The sequence below is a fragment of the Hemibagrus wyckioides genome, linkage group LG17, assembly GCF_019097595.1.
Source record: "Hemibagrus wyckioides isolate EC202008001 linkage group LG17, SWU_Hwy_1.0, whole genome shotgun sequence".
Lineage (NCBI taxonomy): Eukaryota > Metazoa > Chordata > Actinopteri > Siluriformes > Bagridae > Hemibagrus > Hemibagrus wyckioides.
Window position 1 is genome coordinate 13,272,079 of NC_080726.1, and position 22,117 is coordinate 13,294,195.

The window sequence follows — 22,117 nt, forward strand, 5'->3', positions numbered from 1 at the left end:
TCAGCAGTTCAAATAAAACAAAACTGTTCATCTCACCAATACATGCACCTGTAAGAAACAAACATAAGAAACTGATTATTTTGCAGTGGTCTCTTATTTTTTCCGGAGCTGTATATACACTACTCGCAAAAAGTTAAGGATATTCGGTTTTCGGGTGAAATTTCAGGATTCACCTAAAACGCACTATAACCTTTACAGGTGATAAAGAAGTGTATAACCTTCTCTACACTTTTGAATGCACATGTCCAACTGTTCAGTGTTTCAGTACTTTTTGCATAACTTGCTGTTTTCTAACAAGGTGCTTAACAGCAAAATTCACAACTGGTGTTTGATCCATGAATCGACCAATAAATTTTCTGATTCAATTAGAATTGGTATTTAAACAGTCCTCTTCATCATGCTGTTCACATTTTGACATCATGAGACCAAGACCACACCTAACTATTGATCAACAGTACCTCACCATTGCGAGGCTTCAAACAGGATGTTCTCAGAAGGAAGTGGCCACTTAGCTTAGAGTGTCTCAGAATGTCATCAGCAGGTTGCGACAGAGATACAGAGAGACAGAAAGACATAGAAGTGGACGTCCTTTGTCCACATCCCACGTTGATGACCGCTTCATTGTGAACAGTGCCCTGTGGAACCGGATGATGAATGCCACTCAACTCCATTTACATAAACGTGGTCTGCGTGCTAGACGACCTGCAAGGGTACCTGACCACACCACCAGGCATAGGCGTCATCGTCTTGCATGGGCCAGGGAGCATTTGCGCTGGACGAGGGACCAGTGGGCCTCAGTGCTGTTCTCTGATGAAAGTCGATTCACGTTGAGCAGAAATGTTGGTGTTGTGGTGGTGTTACAGTCTGGGCAGGTGTGTCTACTCAATACAGAATTGCCCGACATCTTGTGAATGGTACAGTGACAAGGCAATACTACCTGAATAACATCATTAATCCAGTCATTGTGCCCCTGCATGAACAACACAGGCCTAATTTCATCTTCATGGACGACAATGCTCCAGCTCATCGAGGTTGCATCATTAGGGAACGGCAGCTGGAGGCTGGGGTACCTCAAATGGAGTGGCCTGCACTTTCTCCAGACCTGAATCCCATAGGAAACCTATGAGATCAGCTGAGTTGCCGTGTAGAGTCTTGTAACCCTGCACCCCAGAACCTCAATGACCTGAGGGCCGCCCTTCAAGAAGAGTGGAATGCCATGCCTCAGCAGACAAGAAGTCTCGTGAAACAGCATGAGACATCGTTGTCAAGCTGTAACTGATGGTCAAGGGCACATGACAAATTATTGAGACATTGACATTTTTTGTTGTGGTATACCCACCACTGTTGTTGGCTTTTGTTTCAATAAATTGTTTGAGATGAGGAAATCACCATTGCATGCTTCTACTTAAATGCCCTACTTTCATGATATAATATCACTGTAGCGTGAACTTTTTACATTTTCCATAAATTTCACCCAAAAGCCAAATATCCTTAACTTTTTGTGAGTAGTGTATATGTATGTATATGTATGAATATGTATATATGTGTGTGTGAGATATGATGAAGAGTGATTCAATACTTTGCAAATTAAAATGTTACTGTTGTCATTGGTTATTCAATTTAGCCATTAGTCTTTAACTGATATCTGTTGTTTCCACCCAAAAGGAGATCTTGTGTGCATGCTGGTCCTTTAAACATGAGGAAAGACCAAGATTCTTTCAGCTAGCTGATTTACTAGAGAAGCTTCCTAAGCTCAACCGGAGACTCTCTCACCCTGGACATTTCTGGAAGTCTACTGAGTATGTATCATAGTGATGTGAGCTTGCATGCTGTCACCCTGCACTGCCTCACTAAAGAGAGCAAGCTGAAGTGATCTCTTCTCAGTAATCTTTAAGAGATAAATGTGTGTCTGAATGTGTGTAAAGACTTCTTTAATTCCTGAGCCTTATCCAAGAGTCTTAAATTCGTAAGACATTTTTAAGGTAAATCTGATTTACCTTTAACACATGGCTTCAATTCAGAATTCAGTGAATTCATTGCAGCAGATGGTTTATTTTTTAATGAGTTTTAGTTTTAAATGTGAATGTTTTATTTTGAGAAACAGCTGTATGTTCAGTCTGAGTAATGTGTTTTTTAGCAGATGATTCTCCATGTAAGGTGCAGAGTACTGTACTCTATCTATCTGAAATTTTCTTCCGCCAGTTATTTTGGTACAGTAGAAGCAGTCTTCATACATCAAAGTCACATATTTCTAGTGCAGTTAGTAGAGATACGACACCGGTAGCAAAATAAATTTAGCAAATTAAATATTGTAATGTCGGTCAGGTTGAGATTATGTGTAAGAGGAAGCAGAAGAGAAAACAATAGCTTTGATAAATGAAACTCTTTGCATTGATAATAAATGTATTTTTGTATTCTCTCTGACCTTTCCTTCCCCTATGTCCTCTCTGTGCCTGGGCCTGGATCTATCGTCTTGTTTTTGCCCACTGCTCCTTTTTTACTGTCTGGGATAAACCACCATTCTTTCACTGTGCTACATCTCAAAATTCAACCCAAATCCTCCATCTTCTTTTCTTTGTCCATCTGTTTTTGTTTCTTTTTATGTCCTCCAATTTCTCCTTCCCACAACAATCACGTCTGTCATTTGTGGCTTCCCTCTGCGTCCAGCTCTTGGCATCATCACTGTCTGCGGGAACACTGTAGCCAGGGAATGTGCTCTCACTGCCCCTACATATACAGATATGATATTTAGTGCACAGCTTCAGCACATGTGAGCATGGCTGGTCCATTAAAGGAATGTGGTGTTTGAAATTTACTTCAGAAAACAAGCTTTATTTACACTTGTAAACATTGCAGTCATCTAGGGCGATATGACAAAATATCAATATTGCAATTTCAACAATTAAGGCACAGTACAATTTTTTTACATGGTTAATTTGATAAATAATGTTTTTTTTTTAATTGGCCAATCTGAGTATTGTGATTTACATGAATGATGTAATGAATTTGATATGATTACAATAAAATATGTAGAATTACACTTTTAAATTGTAATCATTAATAATTCTACAACACTGACCAACGCCACTGTAAGTTAGACTGAAAAGTAACTGAATGAATATTAAAATTTTCTGCCTTGGTCCTTTTTAAATATTTATTTTTTTAATTTTTAGGAGTCAAAAGCATAAAAATCAAAGCTTTCCTTAGTTTCCGCATTATACATTATAACTAAATATCATAACATATTGCATATCATCAAGACATTTTCAAGTATCATACTATACCAGGAACACTGGGAACACACACTATATATATTTATCTATATATCTCTTCTATTTGGTATCTTTGCCATATTGCCCACCCAAAAAACACCACTTTATTGTATTTCTCATTCATGTCTAACGTTGATTAGGCTTGTGTGATGATGTTTTTTTTCCCTGCTTGCCATTTACCATTAAAAATACTGACGTTAAACTGTTTTAATCGTCCCGTTCCCCCTTAAAAAAGACAGGAAACTGAGGATTTTCACAATTTCAGGTTCGATTACAGTATGGGAGGGTGTTGTAATAATTCTAGCTGTGCAGTTGGAAGTTGCTTTAGCTTTATGCTTTAGCAATTGCCTAAACCATGCTGTTGATTATAAGGTGATTCTACAATAATGTCCAATTAAAAAAAAAAATTCATTCCAATCCTTTCACAATTTAGTTGTCTATAGGGCTGACATGAAGAATCCAAAACAGCAGATTGAATCACTTTCATCAGCATCATTAAACTAGTAAAATCTTGAATTTGAGACACTGCTATTTTTAGGTCAAAGTATTTTCTTTAATCATTTTTTGCTTTCTGTTGAAAACACAAAGCACCTTTTTTTGACCATCTTCAGGTTAAGTTTTGTAGTGCCTTCCTAAATAAAAAGATTTCTCTTGTCAAATGAAGGTCAAACATATGTTAATAGATATAATTTCATTTTAATAAACTCAAAACCTTCACTTAAATTGAAAGAAGGGTGTCTGTCAATATCAGAGAGCTCAAAACACGTGCACACATCATTCCAAAAGGATGTGTCAAAAGTCTTATTCTCCATTTTATTGGAGGAGAAAACAAATTGTCTTTTGGTGTATTTTTGAAAGTTACCTCATATAGATGTTTTAGTTGGGTAAAGTAAAATGGGTAAAGGGTGGTTATAATATGGATGTTTAACACTGGATGTTTTGGCAGCGGAAAATCATTTCGAGAAAATTAAGAAGTTATATCACACAAACCTCTCATTGAGATATTGGACATGTATGTAACTTTTACATTTGTTTCTATAGATGACAGTGTTCTAATTCAAGATGGTTTCTGTTCAATTAGCACCAATATCTGATTTGTTTAACTTGCTATATTCCAACTGTCTGTGTTTCTCTTCCTTCTCCTATGGCCAGAGCTAGCTGATCATAAACTGCACAGAGATCTCTGCTGATAATTTTCTATCTAAGAAAAAATGGATCATTTTGTAAAACTCTTGCATATGCATGCCTGCCTGTTCCTGCTTGCTATCCTTGGGTAAGAGATCTAAAACTAATGATGCTGCTGATCCCTTATTCATGCTTTAGTGAAGCTGTCAAAGCTAGCAGTAAACATGCCTTATCTTATTTGTAAATCTCATAATACAGTCTTGTACAGTACAATCTTTAATGTAAAGTTTGGGTAAAGCTGTCTGCACTTTAACTGGAAATTCTGTGGAATCCTGTTGTCATTCTTCTCACGGTCTGCAAATAATGAACCGAGGCAAAGTGAACTGAAGTGAGAAGGTGGGGAAATGGAGTGTTTGTAGGAATGTGTGTTTGTAAATGATTTCTACTTTATGTAAAGCATGTCTTCATGGTAAATTTGGAGCGTGGAATGTTCAGAGAATTGTACTGGCACAGAAATGTGCACTTAAGAGGGATTTAAAACGGTGGTTGGAAATGCAGATGAAACTTTTGCTTGTATTAAAGTAAAGAAAAGCATAACTTTTATGTGATATTGAATTTGTAGATATTGTCTTTATTTAATATACAGCCCGGCCTCCTATTATTTGTACAAACTTTTATATGATTGTTTGTCATTACAGCATTTGGAGTAGGTACTTTTATTCCGGTTTTATAGATATTAACATAAGTATGTTGTAAAACACAGAATGTACATTTTTAACTGGTTCAGTATGTATTTTAATGGATTTAAGAATGTATCTTTGTACAGTATGTTTAATGTGTTGGGATAGTTTATTTCATGTTGTCTTTAACCTTAAAAAGCAATAAAGCCTAATTTGTTAGTGTTTATGAATGCCTTTTTTGAATGGGAACGAAGCTGTGATTTACTGGGAAATTCTAAAGTGCTCATGAATGTCTTTGTACCTGTTTGGGCATTAACATGGATAAAACATAATAATTTGTAAAGAGGTACTGTAATTTGGATTTGGATACGCTTACGCTTATACCTGCATCCAGTGAAAATGTAACTGTAGCATCAGTGGCATTACACTTGAGAAATAAAAGTGGGGCATGTTAACACATGCACAATCAATTGCAGGTATGATATTGTTCACTGTGGGCTTGCATTTAATACCAAATTTGCTAACAAGCTAAAATAGCTGCTCCTGACTCTTAACAGGCAGATCAGCTATTACGTTAGCCTATAATAAATAGCATGTAATTAGTGTCAGGCTTCAGTTCACTGAAACAGGCACCTGTTATATATAAGTCCCTCTTATTGTCTGCAATCACAATAGAGAGGAAAAAACATACCTATTTGGAGCTGTCTGCTTGAAACTGTACATAGCTTATCAGTTTTGCAAATACACAAAGCATTGTAGGGAAAGCCTTAGATCTTCAGTAATGTTGAGGAAAATATTATCAGACTCAAATGACCTCTAACCAAATTATTTGTCCACTGATAATTTAGTGAAGGTGTGCCTTAATTCTGAGAAATTATTATTCTTATGGCCTTTGACAGTGTGTGATAATATTTCCTACACAGATACTAAGACTTAGGGATTTATTTGATGAACAAAATCACATGACTACTGTAAATTTGACTTTAAATAAACTTTATTCTGCTATCCTAAACTACCAAAACAAAGCCAGTCTAACACCTATATAAACACACATACACATTATAAGGACTTTTCTAACACGTACAAATCTAACACAACCCTGTTTTATAGCCCAGATAGTCTTGGACTAAAGATCTGGGACCTTCCATGAAATTTCAGTTTTATTGCTTTATCTTTGAACAGTCTGACAGCATGGTGCAGGGTTCTTCACTGAAAGGTATGTTGATCTTTGACTTATGATTAACAGGTTGTCTACGGTCACTAACATAGTAGAGTACGGAAAGGACACAGATTCCTCCTGTGTTAGTGTGCTGTGACTGTTTTGCAGTATAACAAAATAGTGTTGCAAGTGTAATCAAATAAAACGCAACAAATGCATACTTTGATTTTACACAGACTTTACATGAACTATACTTTATGGTCACTTGAACACCACACCCATGCGTGCTCCTTCCCCTAAATATTACAGTACCACAAACTTTTTAAGCACACCATTGTGATGATTGTCTGTATGTTATAGCACTGTAGATTTCTTTCCCTGGAGCTAAGAGGTGCAAACCTGTTCCAGCATCACAGTGCTGTTGTGCACAAACCATGCTCTAGTAACACATATCTCCCATGGTTGGTTTGGAAGAACTCCAGTGTCCTGCACAGAGCCCTGACCTCAACCCCACTGACACTGATGTCCTCACCCTGACACCAGTGTCTGACCTCACTAATGCTCTTGTGAATGAACTCCCAGATCCATGCTCCAAAGCATCCAAGTGTGTGTGTGTGTGTGTGTGAGACCTCAGCTTTGTTGGTAAATTGATAAAAGAAACATATGAGAACCATATATATCGTATGAGAACCAGACTTCCTGCTGAAAATCAAGCACCGTTAACCTTCAACACTGGGTTAATGATCCTTCCTTCCACGACAGGTCATGCGGGAAGATAAGCTTTCGGGAAAGTGATGCAACGTTATTACATTCTCTTGGAAAAATTTCGACTCTAATAACGTCTAGACATTATTGTGTAATTATTGTTTAAATACAACACGCTCTGTTCAGGTTAAATCCATATTAACGCCGTGCTATGAGACAAAACTGAAACCAAACACGTTTCACACTTCTACACAAAAAACCAGATGTGATTAACGGTATCTCCTCCTACTTCCTGAAAAATTACCAAGAGCTGTTCAGAAGATAGGCTGCGAGTCAGAGGAGACTGCATTCATCAGATAATAATAAAACAAACAAACAAAACAAAAATCCACAACAGTAATCAATCGGACTGCATCTGTATTATAAACGAAATCGGGAAAATGGCGTACTACCAGCAACAGCCATTTTACAACCCAGTAAGTGTTTTACTTTTTATTTTTCGTTTCATTACTGACAACGTCGTTTAAAAAAACTTAGTTCACGTAAGTTGTAAATAAAATAAGACATGTATAATCATATTATTCTTTAATCCTATTGTTCGTTATTTGTGTAAATAAAAACATGATAATAAAACATGAAAAAATCAAAAAAATCTGTAAGCAGGAAATAGCCACAGTGGGCAACAAAGAGGAACTGAATCTGCTTCATAAGCACACGTTCACTACAATGATGTAAATCTTTTAAAAGATATCTTTTGTTATTTTAAGAACCTTTTGTGTTTAAGGACCTTTGCAACAGATTGATGCAGGTTAAAGGGTTCAGCCTGTGAATTACAGATCCCCAAGAAAAAATCTTTTTGCTTTATACTGAAGTGCACATTTTTATCATTCAACAGAGAATCCCATTTACTGGCTCTATTCAAGGAGGCTTGAGGGATGGCAAGAGTATCATTGTATGTGGACGGGTCTTACCAGGAGCCAACAGGTACTATAAAGTTTTATTTTTGTCTGGTAGATAGATACATGACTTGTTTTTCCCCTCATCTTTTTCCTGCCACCTCATCCTCCCCTATCCTAGCAGTTCCAGGAGTTGTATTTATTTATTTATTTATTTATTTATTCATTCATTCATTCATTCATTCATTCATTCATATATTAATTCATTTATTTATGTTTGTTTGCTTGTTTGTTACATATTTATACACACAGTACTGTGCAAAAGATGTATTTAAAAATGTCATGCTTATTTGATGTAATTTAAATTATTCCATCAATAAAAACAAATATTTTACACACATTTTCATCAGTAAAGAAAAAAAAACAAAAAACCCAACTAAAGTTCGACATACACTCGTGTGTGATTGGTCAGGTTTCTACATAATTCTAGCCTTATAGTATATTCAGTATATACTACTGTATGTCCTTCTTTGTTAGAATCTGCAGTTTCTTGTACAGTTGATTCCATTTTTTTTCAGATTTCATGTGAATCTCCAGTGTGGTTCGAGACCCAATGCTAATATTGCCCTGCACGTTAACCCACGTTATGACGCCAGTTCAGGATACATTGTAACTAACACCAAGCAGAATAACTCCTGGGGTGCAGAGGATCGTATATACCAGGCTCTCTTCCCCGTGGGAAACCCTTTCAATCTGCAGATTCTGGTGACAAGCCAATCATACAAGGTTACGTCCTTTCACTTCTTCTTTTCCCACATTAACAGCAAGAAAATGGTTACCACAGCACATCATTTGACCTAATTCTATGACTGGTTGTTTTATTCTAAATGTTATTAACTGCAATACTGTATCAAAGGCTACACACTGAACTGACGGTATGTTTTCATAGATAAGTGTCAATGGCATTCATGTCAAGGATTACATGCACCGTATCCCATTCAACATGGTGGACACTATTGTAGTGGATGGGATGGTGGAAGTTAATACCATCAATTTCCAGGATCCTGTGGTGAGAATAACTTAAAGCACAACATATTTTTACATCTACAATCCTAAGAGATTTATAGAAATGACTGAGGAGGGGATTTAAGAAAAAATACAGAAAAATAAACCACACATGCAAGAAATAAAGCTGGGAAATTTTATTTTGGTTTAATTGCCATCTGGGGGGCATGGTGGCTTGGTGAATAGCACATTGCCTGACACATGCAGGGTTGGGGGTTCGATTTGTATGTGTGTGTGTGTGTGTAGAATTTGCATGTTCTTCTCATGCTTCAGGGGTTTCCTCTTGGTACTCCAGTTTTCTCCCCCAGTAAAAAGACATGCATTAAAGGTTGAATACTTACTTAATCCTCTTCGCTTAAGGCATCAACAAATTATCTCCAGCCATTTCTGTCCTGGTGAGGGTTGCCCTGAATTTGAAGGATTCCTGAAGATGTAGTTGACATTTCTATAGCAAGAGAACTTTACGCCATGGTTGCAAGCCCAATGTGCAAACCTCCTCCTTTCATATCCTGGGCTTGGGACCAGGCAATGGCAGAGTTATTATAGGCTGAATGGCACCTCTAAATTGTGTGTAAATGGATGAGTGATTGTGCCCTGCAATAGACTTGGCATCCTGTCCAGGGTATATCCTGCCTTGTTACCCTGAGTCTCCTGGAATAGGCTCCAGTTTCCCTGTGAACAGACGACAGTAAAATGTTTTGCCTAGTATTATTTTATAAAAATGTTTTTGATTCCATTTGATAGGGTTTCATACCTGCCCAAGCTGGATTCCAGGTAACTGCTAGTATTTTAATACTGTACTCACAATTTTCAAAAATATGCAAAAATTGTTTTTTGAAATGTCAGATCAAGATGTTTAGTAAAAGCTAAATAATTTGATATTTTAATTATAATATAAAGAATATATATTCTTCTTTTTTATGGTTGTTTGTCACAAAATAACAATTTCAGTGTTATATCTTCTGTTATATTTGTAGACACAGTTTGCTTATCCTCCTGGATATGGTGTAAGTAGCTTGTGCAACCTCATATCCTGCCAAAAATCTGAAAAGTATTACACTGTTGGAAATTTAATGATTTCACATGTAATGTACAGTAGGATGTATAACATTTTTTGAAATACACAACATGTTTGATACATGATTATTTCTTGCTGTGGGATAATACAAGAGAAACCTTTAGCTCACTTACTTCCCACATTTATTTTCAAATCAGAGCATGGTCTTCTTCCTTCCCCTTGAAGTACAGTCACATGCTTGTTCTCATGTGACCGACGGTTAAAATTTTATTGTGACAGTTTCCAGTGGTTTCTGGAGTTTATATGCACATTTGTAGCCTCCAGATAACATGCTGCAAAAGTTAATCTTACAAATTTCTGAGAACAAAACATAATAGACATGATTTAAAAATACTTTAAAGACTTGGATCACATGCTTTTGAGGTTGTCACTCCTGTACCCCAGCTTCCTGTTTTTTTTAGACAAACAGTATCAGAATCAGAATTATATTTACATTGCCACATGCATTCACAGTGAACTGGTCCATTTTTATCTGTTTTCCTCTAAAGGCCCCTGCATTTTCTGCTCCAGCAAGCTATGTAAGAACTCAAGGCCATGAAACATAATTAGTTCACATTCTGTTTTACTTTAATGGAATGAGCTCATAATAATAATCATCACTTCTTGCATTCTTCATTGTTAGAGTGTGCCATACAAAGCCATCATCAATGGTGGAATTCAACCTGGCAAGAACATTTCCATCCAAGGTGTAGTTAATCCTCAAGCTTCCAGGTCAGATGTTATTCTGCTCTTTTGCATAATTAGAGCATATGGATGTATAATGTTATCTATAAGAAAAAAGTTTTTAACTACTATTAATTGTTTTTGTTCATTTTTACACACACCAATCAGCCATAACATTATGAACACTGACAGGTGAAGTGAATAACACTGATGATCTCCTCATCATGGCACCTGTTAGTGGGTGGGATATATTAGGCAGCAAGTGAACATTTGGTCCTCAAAGTTGATGTGTTAGAAGCAGGAAAAATGGGCAAGCGTAAAGATTTGAGCGAGTTTGACAAGGACCAAATTGTGATAGCTAGACGACTGAATCAGAGCATCTCCAAAATTGCAGCTCTTGTGGGGTGTTCCCGGTCTGCAGTGGTCAGTATCTATCAAAAGTGGTCCAAGGAATGGTGAAGTAGCGAAGGGTCATGGGCGGCCAAGGCTCACTGATGCACGTGGGGAGCAAAAACTGGCCTGTGTGATCCGATCCAACAGATGACTGTTGCTGAAATTGCTGAAGAAGTTAATGCTGGTTATGATAGAAAGGTGTCAGAATACACAGTGCATTGCAGTTTGTTGCATATGGAGATGCATAACCACAGACCAGTCAGGGTGCCCATGCTGACCACTGCTCATTGCCGAAAGTGCCAATAAAGGGGCACGTAAGCATCAGAACTGGACCACAGAGCAATAGAAGAAGGTGGCCTGGTCTGATGAAGCATGTTTCAAGCAAACAAGTCTTATCCATGGAGGCCCCACCTTGCAATTTACAGGACTTAAAGGATCTGATAACTGATATCAGATACCACAGCACACATTCAGTGATCTAGTGGAGTCCATGCCTTGACAGGTCAGGGCTGTTTTGGCAGCAAAAGGGGGACCAACATATATCAGGTCATAATGTTATGCCTGATCGGTGTATTTACTACATATTTCTAAACCCTGACTGTGAGCAACTTCCCACTTCCTGTTGCCAGAGATGAACAGATCCCAGCCTATTAATACTATTCCATGGATTTTTGTTTTATGCTAAACATTTTACGTCTTTCTGTTTAGGAGGAAGAGTGCCACATTTTTTTTCATAAGCTGGAGATTATTTGTTCAATTTTATTTGGTATTTATATCACCAGATTTTCCATTAACCTGCTTTACCGAAATGGGATTGCATTTCATTTCAATCCTCGCTTTGATGAGAATGTGGTTGTGCGCAATACCAAAACAATGGAGGCATGGGGCTCAGAGGAGCGCTTCGGAGGAATGCCATTTCACAAGGGACAAAACTTCCAGGTACACAGTGTTTTGGATCTTATCCATAAAATATGTATATTTGTTTGTATAGGTGGCTGATCGTCAAAGCAGTTTATTTTAACTGTAAGTGCTTTAACTGAAATTAATGGATAAAAAGAGCATCATAACCACATTTCATCACAACAGTGAGTCACATTTAGTAATGCCTATTTCAGATTATCATCTCCTGCAATCCCCATCATTACAATGTGTTTGTCAATGGGAACCAAATGTGTACCTACAACCACCGCTTCACCAGGCTGGGAGAGATTGATGTTTTGGAGGTGACTGGAGACCTGAGCTTGACTGCTATAAATGTTTAGTCTTTTTTTTTTTACCATCTCTAAGTGTACCGTTACATTTTTTAAAATAAACTAACTGGTCAGTAAATCCTGTGATTATTAAGTAAATAAAAGCAAATAAATCTTACATTGCTCAAATATAATCTTTTTTATTACAATTATATAAACAGAATGAATGAAATATAGTCATATAGTCAAAGAATCAGTTTTTACTGTGAATCTTTTTTAATTACATCTGTTTTGTACCTGAAATGTATCAAATGATATCTTGGTATTTACCTTTAACCCAAGCAATAAAGCAGTGTCATCTGGTACTATAGGTTCTACTTTATTGTTATTTAATGTGTCTTTTCTGTTGTAGATAGCTATGTACAAACATGCCCACATGTGGTCAATTTCTTTGACCTCATTTTATCCAGTTTGGTCAGTTGCTAATTCCCACCAAGAGCTAGCTCTCTCCTGTCAAATGAAAGCTACCAATCATTGATAAGGAGGCTTTGCATTTACTACAAGACACGTAATGCCAGTTATTGCATCTGTTCGAACTGCTACTCATGCTACATCTCAGGGCAGCTGAACACACTCAAAAGAAAGCTCTAGCTACCTTCTTCCACATGCATGTCTTTGCATTTGGCTATTATCACTGATTGACCAGGAAGCATTCCTAACAGAAGGTGTTCCAGTGAGAGTAATGTGCTATTGTCAAAGGATCACAGATGCCTATGTTTCAGACTGGGTAGGATGTGTTCCCCAAGGGTAACACTTCAAAATTGATTTGAGGGTGGTCCTTTGCCATATGCCTGTTTTGTCATGCAGTGTTGTGACAGTCAACTGTAACAATTATTAAAGTAACACAAGTTAGAGCTGCTCTCTGTGGCTTGAGCAGAATTACTTCAGGTTCAATGGTACAGCAGATGTATAATTAATGTCTGCACCATGAGGTGATTGGTCAGATATGGAAGTGGCTTGACAAGGTGCAGATGGACTATGACAGTGCCAAATCAACAAAGTGTCTATTAAACGTCCTCTATACAGGCATATGTATAATGAATTACTTTAAATGGGCATTTCTAAAACAGTTCACTTTCAACAATCACTTCAGCTAAAAGAGTTAGGGTTTTTCATGTTCTGGTGATTAGCTCACTTTCTGTTTATTGTTAGCCAGATGACTCTACAATGGGCAAGTAGCTGAATCCAACTGCCTGGTTTAAATTAGTTTGTTTATAGTTTGGGAAATATAACAAATTAAATTAGATTAGATATAAATAATCTATAAATTAGATAATATTATGGGCAGGTACAAACGAATGAAATGCAATGAAAGTGGGACTGAAAAAAAAATTTCCCCCAAATTTACAGACCAACGTGTTTCCCTTTGTGTTTTTCCAGTGTTTTGTGATAGCATTTCTACCGCTTTGTTTTTCCAAAGTTATATTTAGTTATAAAGAAAAAGAGTAGACACAAGACACAACAGTGCTCCCAGAACATCATGTAATACAGTACTGCTGAATTCTATCTAAAAGAGCTAGGGCCAAAAAATTTTATTCATCACATACAAATCATACACAGTACGACATGTAGTAAAATGCTTTTTTTTTTTACGACTGTCCCTGTTACAAGAGAAGAAGAATAGAATAAATTTAAAGTGTATAGACATAAAAAAAAATGATAGGGATAAATAAAATAAAAGCTAACAGATAATATAAAGCTAACAGAGTAATAAAAATATTAAAAATATATAGAATATACATATTATACACATATTATGTATAGATAGATAGATAGATAGATAGATAGATAGATAGATAGATAGATAGATAGATAGATAGATAGATAGATAGATAGGGAAAAAAAGCATTTTACCCCCGGCTCATGGGGTAAAAAAGCATTAGTATGATGAAAAGGGACTGCAATATTGCAGTATTAGACTGCAACCATAATGTGCTTGCACAGAGCACTGGGACTTACAAAGAACATATTACAATAAAACATGGACATAACAATGTAAATACAGATATCATTAAAAAACACCTTCTTGGCCTGCTCGTTGAAGCAAGGATGTGGTCTAGCACTGGTTTGTAGAATGGAGGGAGAAGTGAGTGGTAAGAATCACACACGTGCTAAATTGTATTAATGACTGTTCTCTGTTGCAGTGAGCTGTGGCAGGGATAAAAGAAGGGAAGAGGAGAACCAGAGAAGGAGAGCTGAGTACAGAACTCTTGTGCATATTTAAAATAGAAAAGCTGAAAAGCAAGACAAGCGTACTCTCAAAGTTTCCTCTTTCATGAACCTGCTACACTGCCTAACTGTCTTATTTCTACACATCTGGATTTTGTAACTACCATAGTTTGTGTAGCTGTACAATATACACTACTCACAAAAAGTTAAGGATATGTGGGTTTGGGTTAAATTTATGGAAAATGTAAAAAGTTCACGCTACAGTGATATTATATCATGAAAGTAGGGCATTTAAGTAGACGCATGCAATGGTGATTTCCTCATCTCAAACAATTTATTGAAACAAAAGCCAACAACAGTGGTGGGTATACTACAACAAAAAATGTCAATGTCTCAATAATTTGTCATGTGCCCTTGACCATCAATTACAGCTTGACAACGATGTCTCATGCTGTTCACGAGTCGACTTCTTGTCTGTTGAGGCATGGCATCCCACTCTTCCTGAAGGGCGGCCCTCAGGTCATTGAGGTTCTGGGGTGCAGGGTTACAAGACTCTACACGGGAACTCAGCTGATCTCATAGGTTTTCTATGGGATTCAGGTCTGGAGAAAGTGCAGACCACTCCATTTGACGTACCCCAGCCTCCAGCTGCCGTTCCCTAATGATGCAACCTCGATGAGTTGGAGCATTGTCGTCCATGAAGATGAAATTAGGCCTGTGTTGTTCATGCAGGGGCACAATGACTGGATTAATGATGTTATTCAGGTAGTATTGGCTTGTCACTGTACCATTCACAAGATGTCGGGCAATTCTGTATTGAGTAGACACACCTGCCCAGACTGTAACACCACCACAACAGTGGCTGATGCATAGCGCTCTCCTTGACATCTCCAACATCGTTGGCGGCCATCATTTCTGCTCAGTGTGAATCGATTTTCATCAGAGAACAGCATTGAGGCCCACTGGTCCCTCGTCCAGCTGGCCCAGGCAAGACGATGACACCTGTGCCTGTGTGGTCAGGTGCCATTGCAGATCATCTAGCACGCAGCCCACGCTGATGTAAACGGTTTCAAATGGTCTGACGTGACACTTGGGTGCCTCTCACCTCCCTTAAATGTGCCTGGAGTTGAGTGGCATTTATCATCCAGTTCCACAGGGCACTGTTCACAATGAAACGGTCATCAACGTGGGATGTGGCCAAAGGACACTGACTCTTCCAGTCTCTCTGTATCTCTGTCTCAACCTGCTGATGACACTCTGAGACACTCTAAGCTCTTAGAGTAAGCGGCCACTTCCCTCTGAGAACATCCTGTTTGAAGCTTCACAATGGCGAGGTACTGTTGATCAATAGTTGGGTGTCCATTCCAGTGTTTTGTGATAGCATTTCTACCGCTTTGTTTTTCCAAAGTTATATTTAGTTATAAAGAAAAAGAGTAGACACAAGACACAACAGTGCTCCCAGAACATCATGTAATACAGTACTGCTGAATTCTATCTAAAAGAGCTAGGGCCAAAAAATTTTATTCATCACATACAAAATCATACACAGTACGACATGTAGTAAAATGCTTTTTTTTTTTACGACTGTCCCTGTTACAAGAGAAGAAGAATAGAATAAATTTAAAGTGTATAGACATAAAAAAAAATGATAGGGATAAATAAAATAAAAGCTAACAGATAATATAAAGCTAACAGAGTAATAAAAATATTAAAAATATGATAGAATATGCATATTATACACATTATGTATGTATGTATGTATGGATAGATAGATAGATAGATAGATAGATAGATAGATAGATAGATAGATAGATAGATAGATAGATAGATAGATAGATAGATAGATAGGGAAAAAAAAGCATTTTACCCCCTGCTCATGGGGTAAAAAAGCATTAGTATTAGTATTAGACTGCAACCATAATGTGCTTGCACAGAGCACTGGGACTTACAAAGAACATATTACAATAAAACACTTCTATGCCTCTCTGTGACACTTCCAGTCTCTCTGTATCTGTGTCGCAACCTGCTGATGACACTCTGTGACACTCTAATCTCAGTGGCCACTTCCTTCTGAGAACATCCTGTTTGAAGCCTCACAATGGTGAGGTAATGTTGATCAATAGTTAGGTGTGGTCTTGGTCTCATGATGTCAAAATGTGAACAGCATGATGAAGAGGACTGTTTAAATACCAATTCTAATTGAATCAGAAAATTTATTGGTTGATTCATGGATCAAACACCAGTTGTGAATTTTGCCGTTAATCATCTTGTTAGAGAACAGCAAGTTATACAAAAAGTACTGAAACACTGAACAGTTGGACATGTGCATTCAAAAGTGTAGAGAAGGTCAAATTAAGTTCACCTGTAAAGGTTATTGTGCATTTTAGGTGCATCCTGAAATTTCACCCGAAAGCCAAATATCCTTAACTTTTTGTGAGTAGTGTACATCATGCAATTTTGAGTTTACTTTACACTGAAACAACAGGCTCAAGTGACACAACCTTTTGGCTAGATTTGAACATTAGTTTTTTGGTTTTGTCTTAATTCCATCTTTTAGTGTATTGTCTCAGTATATTTACATCATGCATGCATTCACACTGTAATGCATCGTTTTAGGTTGTACTTTGTTCCGATTTTTCAAGTATTAGTGTCATCCATATGGATTACAATTACATCCCATTCACCAATAGGTTTCAGAACTCAGACACTCCAAAACTGAGAGGTGTAGGATCCTGGTCTATTTTTTTTTTCTCTTTCTATATTCCCCTTATCACATCATCCTCCCAATAATGAGTGTGGCAGTTATCTCTGAACAACTTTAAGAGCAGTCATGTTCCTTATGACCACTCCTGTTGGATATTAAACACAACTGAGGCATATATGATTTTAAATGGACAATCTATACACAGATAGCACTATTCACATTATATAATAAAAAAACCCCACTGATCAATGGTTATTGTTAATTGGCTGGTTTCAGCAAATCACCAGAACAATGACAAAATCCAAACATTATCACATGAACAAAATTCCTCTTTATAAGCTTTAAAAAAGGATGATCTGGTAGACTGATTTTTATATATAACTCCTGGAAACTCCTACAAACTCCTACAAACTCCTGCAAAATGGCACACAACCAGCAAGAGATATTTTACAATCCTGTAAGTATTTTTATATAGTTTTGCTTACTATAGCATAAGACAGTCACTTTATTCTTTGTAAATGTTTCTATATTTATTTGTAATTGTGATATTTAAAGTTTATAATTTCAATATTGGGGTGGCATGTTGCGATGATGACACGCCTCTAGAGTGGGACCCAAGGTCAGAAACCAGGGTCTACCACATAAAAAGGGAACGAAGCCTGCAGCACATAACCCTTATGGCACCAAGGGGATGCCCATGGGGATGAAAGCCCGCATCTCTGAGCCAGAAGATGAATGGCCTCATGTGAATCAGACCCAAAAGGATAACATTGGCTGCTGCCACCGTGAGGCCGAGCACTCTCTGTGCCTCAGCGACAGAGAGGCTTTGGTCTAGCTGAATAGCATTCCCTGCTAACAGTATGGAAGCCAACCGAGCCTGCGCCGCAGTGGAATCCAAAATTACCCCCAAGAAGGTGGTTCTCTGAGAAGGAGAAAGTACATGCTTCTCTGGGTTCAACCTAAGGCCTAGAGCCTCATATAAGCAAGCACAGCATCCCAATGACTAGCTGCCATGGCCTACGACTGGGCCAGGACGAGCCAATCATACACGAAATTCAGTACACAGATGCCCTGAAGGTGCAGCGACGCCAGGGCAGCATCCATGCACTTTGTAAAAGTGCTCTAGCCGAATAGCATCCAGTGCTAATAGTATGGAAGCCACCTGAGCAGGAGATAGACATGCCTGCACCACAGTGGAATCCAAAAGTAAGTAAATTAATTTTGGATAAAGGAAATTAAGTTCACAGATGTCAAATGCAGCAGTGCCAGGGTAGCATCCATGCACTTAGTAAAAGTGCACGGCGACAAGGCTAGACCGAAAGTAAGAACCCGATACTGCTAAGCTTCACCCCCGTAAGCAAACCTGAGAACACTTCCTGTGTTCTGGCCAAATACATATATGAAAATAGGCATCCATGAGGTCTATCATCACAAACCAGTCCTCGGGACTTGATCTATGATGGGATCAGTTCACAGTGAGCATCTTGAATCTGAACATCGTTAGGGCAGAGTTCAGAGCTCGCAGGCCCAAAATTGGATGCAGCCCCATCTCTTTTGGGACTTCTCTAAAAGCCAGAGTCTTGATCTGGAAGGGGAACATGTTCTATGGCCCCTTTTCTCAGAAGAGAGAGAAGTTCCTCTTGGAGGAACATAGTTTGGTGTGTGCCGACGATTGTGGGCAACACTGCCTGAAATGGAAGAGGACGGGTGGCAAACTGGATCCTGTGCCCTTACCCTACAGTATCTAGGACTGACTGAGATACACCTGGGAGAAGTTTCCACACTGCCAGGCTGCACAATTAATTGATTTTCTAATCGCAATTACGATTACAGATGCCATGATTACGTAATCAAAGCTGCAATTACAAAAAAAAAAACTATGTTATTCTGCATGTGTAAGGGGTGTTTATTGCATGTTATATTGTGAGGGGTGAATAAATACTTTTAATTGTCCAAATAGTCGGTAGGCGTGTCCTTATCAACGCCCCGATTATCCACTTGTGCATGTCTATCTAGTCATGATAATTTTGCGAACATGTGCGCTGATAAAGAAACATCAGATAGTTTGCAAAGAGTTGCTGAGAAGAATCAAGAATTAAAAGCACTAAGACATTATAGTCATGACTTTCTATTATTCAACTAATGCAGTATTTAAGTTAAAATACATACATGGCTTAGGTGAACAATGTGCCAGAACAGACTCAATCATTTGGCTGTTCTGTCAGCTGAAAAAGGAATTCTCACCACTATAAATACTAATATGGTAACTGACCGTTTTACTCAAGTCAAGTCTCGGAGATACTCTCTGATGATTCCGCCCTCAAAAAAATAGGATAGAAAAGTCACCAAGATAAAAAATATTTATATGTTATAAAATATGCATGCAGTTGCTTCAAACAATGGTATAAAGCTATTCAAAACACCATTTAATGTAAATTGTGATAATCGTAAGTAATCATCTCAATTACAATTTCAAGGGAATAATAGACAATTATAATTTTTGTCATAATTGTGCAGCCCTACAACTAGTGCAGCCACTGAACGGCCTATGGCACGGGCCGTGTGCTTTGTGGCACAGAGCGCAAAATCTGTGGTTCGACGCAGCTCAGAGAGAGAGCTCAGGATGCACCAGCTTGGACCGCTGCAATGTAGGTCTTCCATCCAAGAGTTCACACCAATCAAACAGGAGCCACACCTGAGTCCACCTGTTTAATCAGTTGATCTTGGCATTATACTTAGTTGTAGCTTCTGTTAGGTTGGAATGGAAACCTGCACCCACACCGGCCCATTCCTGACAAGATTGGACACCCCTGTATGAAAGTATAGAAGATGTGAATTTCATTTACTCTCATGATTGCCTGCAATAACCATGTCTTGTATTCTTCATCATTAGTGTGTGCCATACAGAACCACCATGTATGGTGGAATGTGGGCTGGCAAAAACATTCAAGGGCTGGTTAATCCTCAGGCTTCCAGGTGAGACGTTAGACTTATTCTGCGCCTCTGCAAATATTTATTTATTTCTACATATTTATCTTTTATCTTTGAGCTGAAACTGTGTTACCAAGTACCTGCAAAGCCTGATTGAAAGAAAGCCAGATTTGATCTAAAACAATGATATTCTGGTTTTCTGGATGAGTGGCACTTAGAGGAGCGCTCTGGAGAAATGCCATTTGAAAAGGGACAAATCTTCCAGGTATGTACTGCAAATTATAAGGGAATTTTGTTTATTTTTTACCTTATTTAGAGGACAAATATATCTGTGTTTGTTTGGCTGGCTTATACAAATAGTTTTACATAAAGTAAAAATTAATTTAAAACATCCGATCATATCATTTTTCCTGTGTCACATTCCTTTCAGATAATCATCTCCTGCTGAGCAGTACAACATGTTTATCAATGGTAATCTCGAGACTACCTTCAAGCACCGCTTCACCAACCTGTGGGAAATTGATGCTCTGGAGGTGTCTGGTGACCTGAGGTTGACTGATGTAAATGTTTAGCTCATTTTTTAATATTGGATTGTTTTGTGCAAATTTTTTTTTTTTTTTTTTTTTTTTACATTTTTTTGTTCGAACAGCATCAAAGATTCCATATAACTGAACAGAGATCCTGAAGCTGTGAGGCAGCAACACTACACTCTGCATTACCATGCTAATTCACTACACTATAATTACCTGATTCTGTAATGTAGAAAACATATAGTTATTTGCATATCTGTGGCCTCTAGACTATATGGTGAAAGTGAACTCATTTAATCATAAAAAATGACTGATATGAACATGTAGGGGACATGAATTTCCATTTGTCTCATGATCGCTTGTATCTGAGGTCGCTACTTCAACTCTGGCCACAACCAATAGCTTCCTGTTTTTTCTGAAACTACTCTGTTGCTTACCAGTTACATTATCCCTGTACTTATGAAGTCAATATGAAATTACTTACTTATTTATGTTTTTCACCTTTTTTCCATCTCTTTTACTTCACATAAGTTAACATTATGTTTTATCTTAAAGTAATCAGCTTGTAATAACCATGTCCTGTTTTCTTTATCATTAGCATATGCCATACAAAACCAACATGAGTAGTGGATTGTGGGCTGGAAAAAACATTTCAATCCAAGGGCTGGTTAATCCTGAGCCTTACAGGTCAGATGTTGGCATTCTTCTACTAATTACATTAATTACATTGCCTGACTTAAATGAAAGAAGGCCAGATTTGATCTAAAACAACTATTTTCTGGACTTCCCACAGATTTAGTCTAAACTTTTAGAATTTTATGTGGAAGAGCACCACCTGCAGAGCAGCATACCACATTTTAGGCCTAGAAGATTTTGGTATAAATGTTGTGTAAAATATGTTTTTAAATTGTGTCTGTTATTTGTGTTACCAGATTCGAGATTAACTTGCATCACAAAGATGGGATTGCCTTTCACTACAATCGCTTTGATGAGAACACGGTTGTTCGCAATAACAGAACAATGAATGAGTGGCGCTTAGAGGAGCGCTCTGGAGAAATGCCATTTCAAAAGGGAAAAATCTTCCAAGTATGTACTAATTATAAGGGAATTTTGTTTATTTTTTACCTTATTTAGAGGACAAATATATCTGTGTTTGTTTGGCTGGCTGATATAAATAGTTCTACTTAAAGAGAAAATTAATTTAACTCATCTGATCATATCATTTACCTGTGTCACATTCCTTTCAGATGATCATTTCCTGCACTACTGAGCAGTACAACGTGTTTGTCAATGGTAATCTCGAGACTACCTACAACCACCACTTCACCAACCTGTGGGAGATTGATGTTCTGGAGGTGTCTGGGGACCTGAGCTTGACTGATTTATATGCTTAGCTAAGAAATTTTAATTGTATATTTTTGTGCGATATTTTCTCTGGCACAATTTTATCTGTAAACAGAGAAGTATGCTAAAAATAAAATAAAATAAAATAAATAA

The 22,117-nt window shown here is 37.6% G+C and overlaps 3 protein-coding genes across 6 annotated transcripts in view; all 3 read left to right on the top strand.

Moving 5' to 3' along the window:
• Nucleotides 1-5,472, top strand: part of ksr1b (kinase suppressor of ras 1b) — a 38,595-nt gene extending 33,123 nt beyond the window's left edge. For 2 of the 4 annotated variants that reach the window (XM_058413515.1, XM_058413517.1), the window contains exon 18: nucleotides 1,666-5,462. In XM_058413515.1, the coding sequence (XP_058269498.1) occupies nucleotides 1,666-1,812 (147 nt within the window). In that variant the 3' untranslated portion in view covers nucleotides 1,813-5,462. Of the gene's footprint in view, nucleotides 1-1,665 lie in introns of all 4 variants that reach the window. The other 2 variants (XM_058413518.1, XM_058413514.1) reach the window with 2 other exon arrangements.
• Nucleotides 5,473-7,230: 1,758 nt separating this feature from the next.
• Nucleotides 7,231-12,596, top strand: LOC131368326 (galectin-9-like). Its single transcript, XM_058414371.1, has 10 exons — nucleotides 7,231-7,417; nucleotides 7,837-7,925; nucleotides 8,416-8,623; nucleotides 8,787-8,906; nucleotides 9,647-9,676; nucleotides 9,880-9,909; nucleotides 10,469-10,498; nucleotides 10,603-10,691; nucleotides 11,819-11,975; nucleotides 12,152-12,596. The coding sequence occupies exons 1-10, from the start codon at nucleotides 7,382-7,384 to the stop codon at nucleotides 12,296-12,298; spliced, it is 936 nt and encodes a 311-aa protein (XP_058270354.1). The 5' UTR covers nucleotides 7,231-7,381; the 3' UTR covers nucleotides 12,299-12,596.
• A 1,706-nt stretch (nucleotides 12,597-14,302) lies between these two features.
• On the top strand, nucleotides 14,303-22,051 carry LOC131367976 (galectin-5-like). The gene is made up of 5 exons (XM_058413706.1): nucleotides 14,303-20,355; nucleotides 20,521-20,650; nucleotides 21,219-21,307; nucleotides 21,553-21,706; nucleotides 21,868-22,051. Exons 2-5 carry the CDS (start codon nucleotides 20,549-20,551, stop codon nucleotides 22,012-22,014), a joined length of 492 nt encoding a protein of 163 aa, XP_058269689.1. The 5' UTR covers nucleotides 14,303-20,355; nucleotides 20,521-20,548; the 3' UTR covers nucleotides 22,015-22,051.
• Nucleotides 22,052-22,117: the final 66 nt, after the last annotated feature.

Excerpts from the sequence above, each read along its gene's own strand:
- LOC131368326 (XM_058414371.1), top strand. The coding sequence starts at position 7,382 with ATGGCGTACTACCAGCAACAGCCATTTTACAACCCA. Across the intron at positions 7,418-7,836 it reads AACAGCCATTTTACAACCCA|AGAATCCCATTTACTGGCTC; the intron begins GTAAGTGTTTTA and ends ATCATTCAACAG. Across the intron at positions 10,692-11,818 it reads GTTAATCCTCAAGCTTCCAG|ATTTTCCATTAACCTGCTTT; the intron begins GTCAGATGTTAT and ends TTATATCACCAG.
- LOC131367976 (XM_058413706.1), top strand. The coding sequence starts at position 20,549 with ATGTTTATCAATGGTAATCTCGAGACTACCTTCAAGCACCGCTTCACC. Across the intron at positions 21,308-21,552 it reads GTTAATCCTGAGCCTTACAG|ATTCGAGATTAACTTGCATC; the intron begins GTCAGATGTTGG and ends TTGTGTTACCAG. Across the intron at positions 21,707-21,867 it reads AAAAGGGAAAAATCTTCCAA|ATGATCATTTCCTGCACTAC; the intron begins GTATGTACTAAT and ends CATTCCTTTCAG.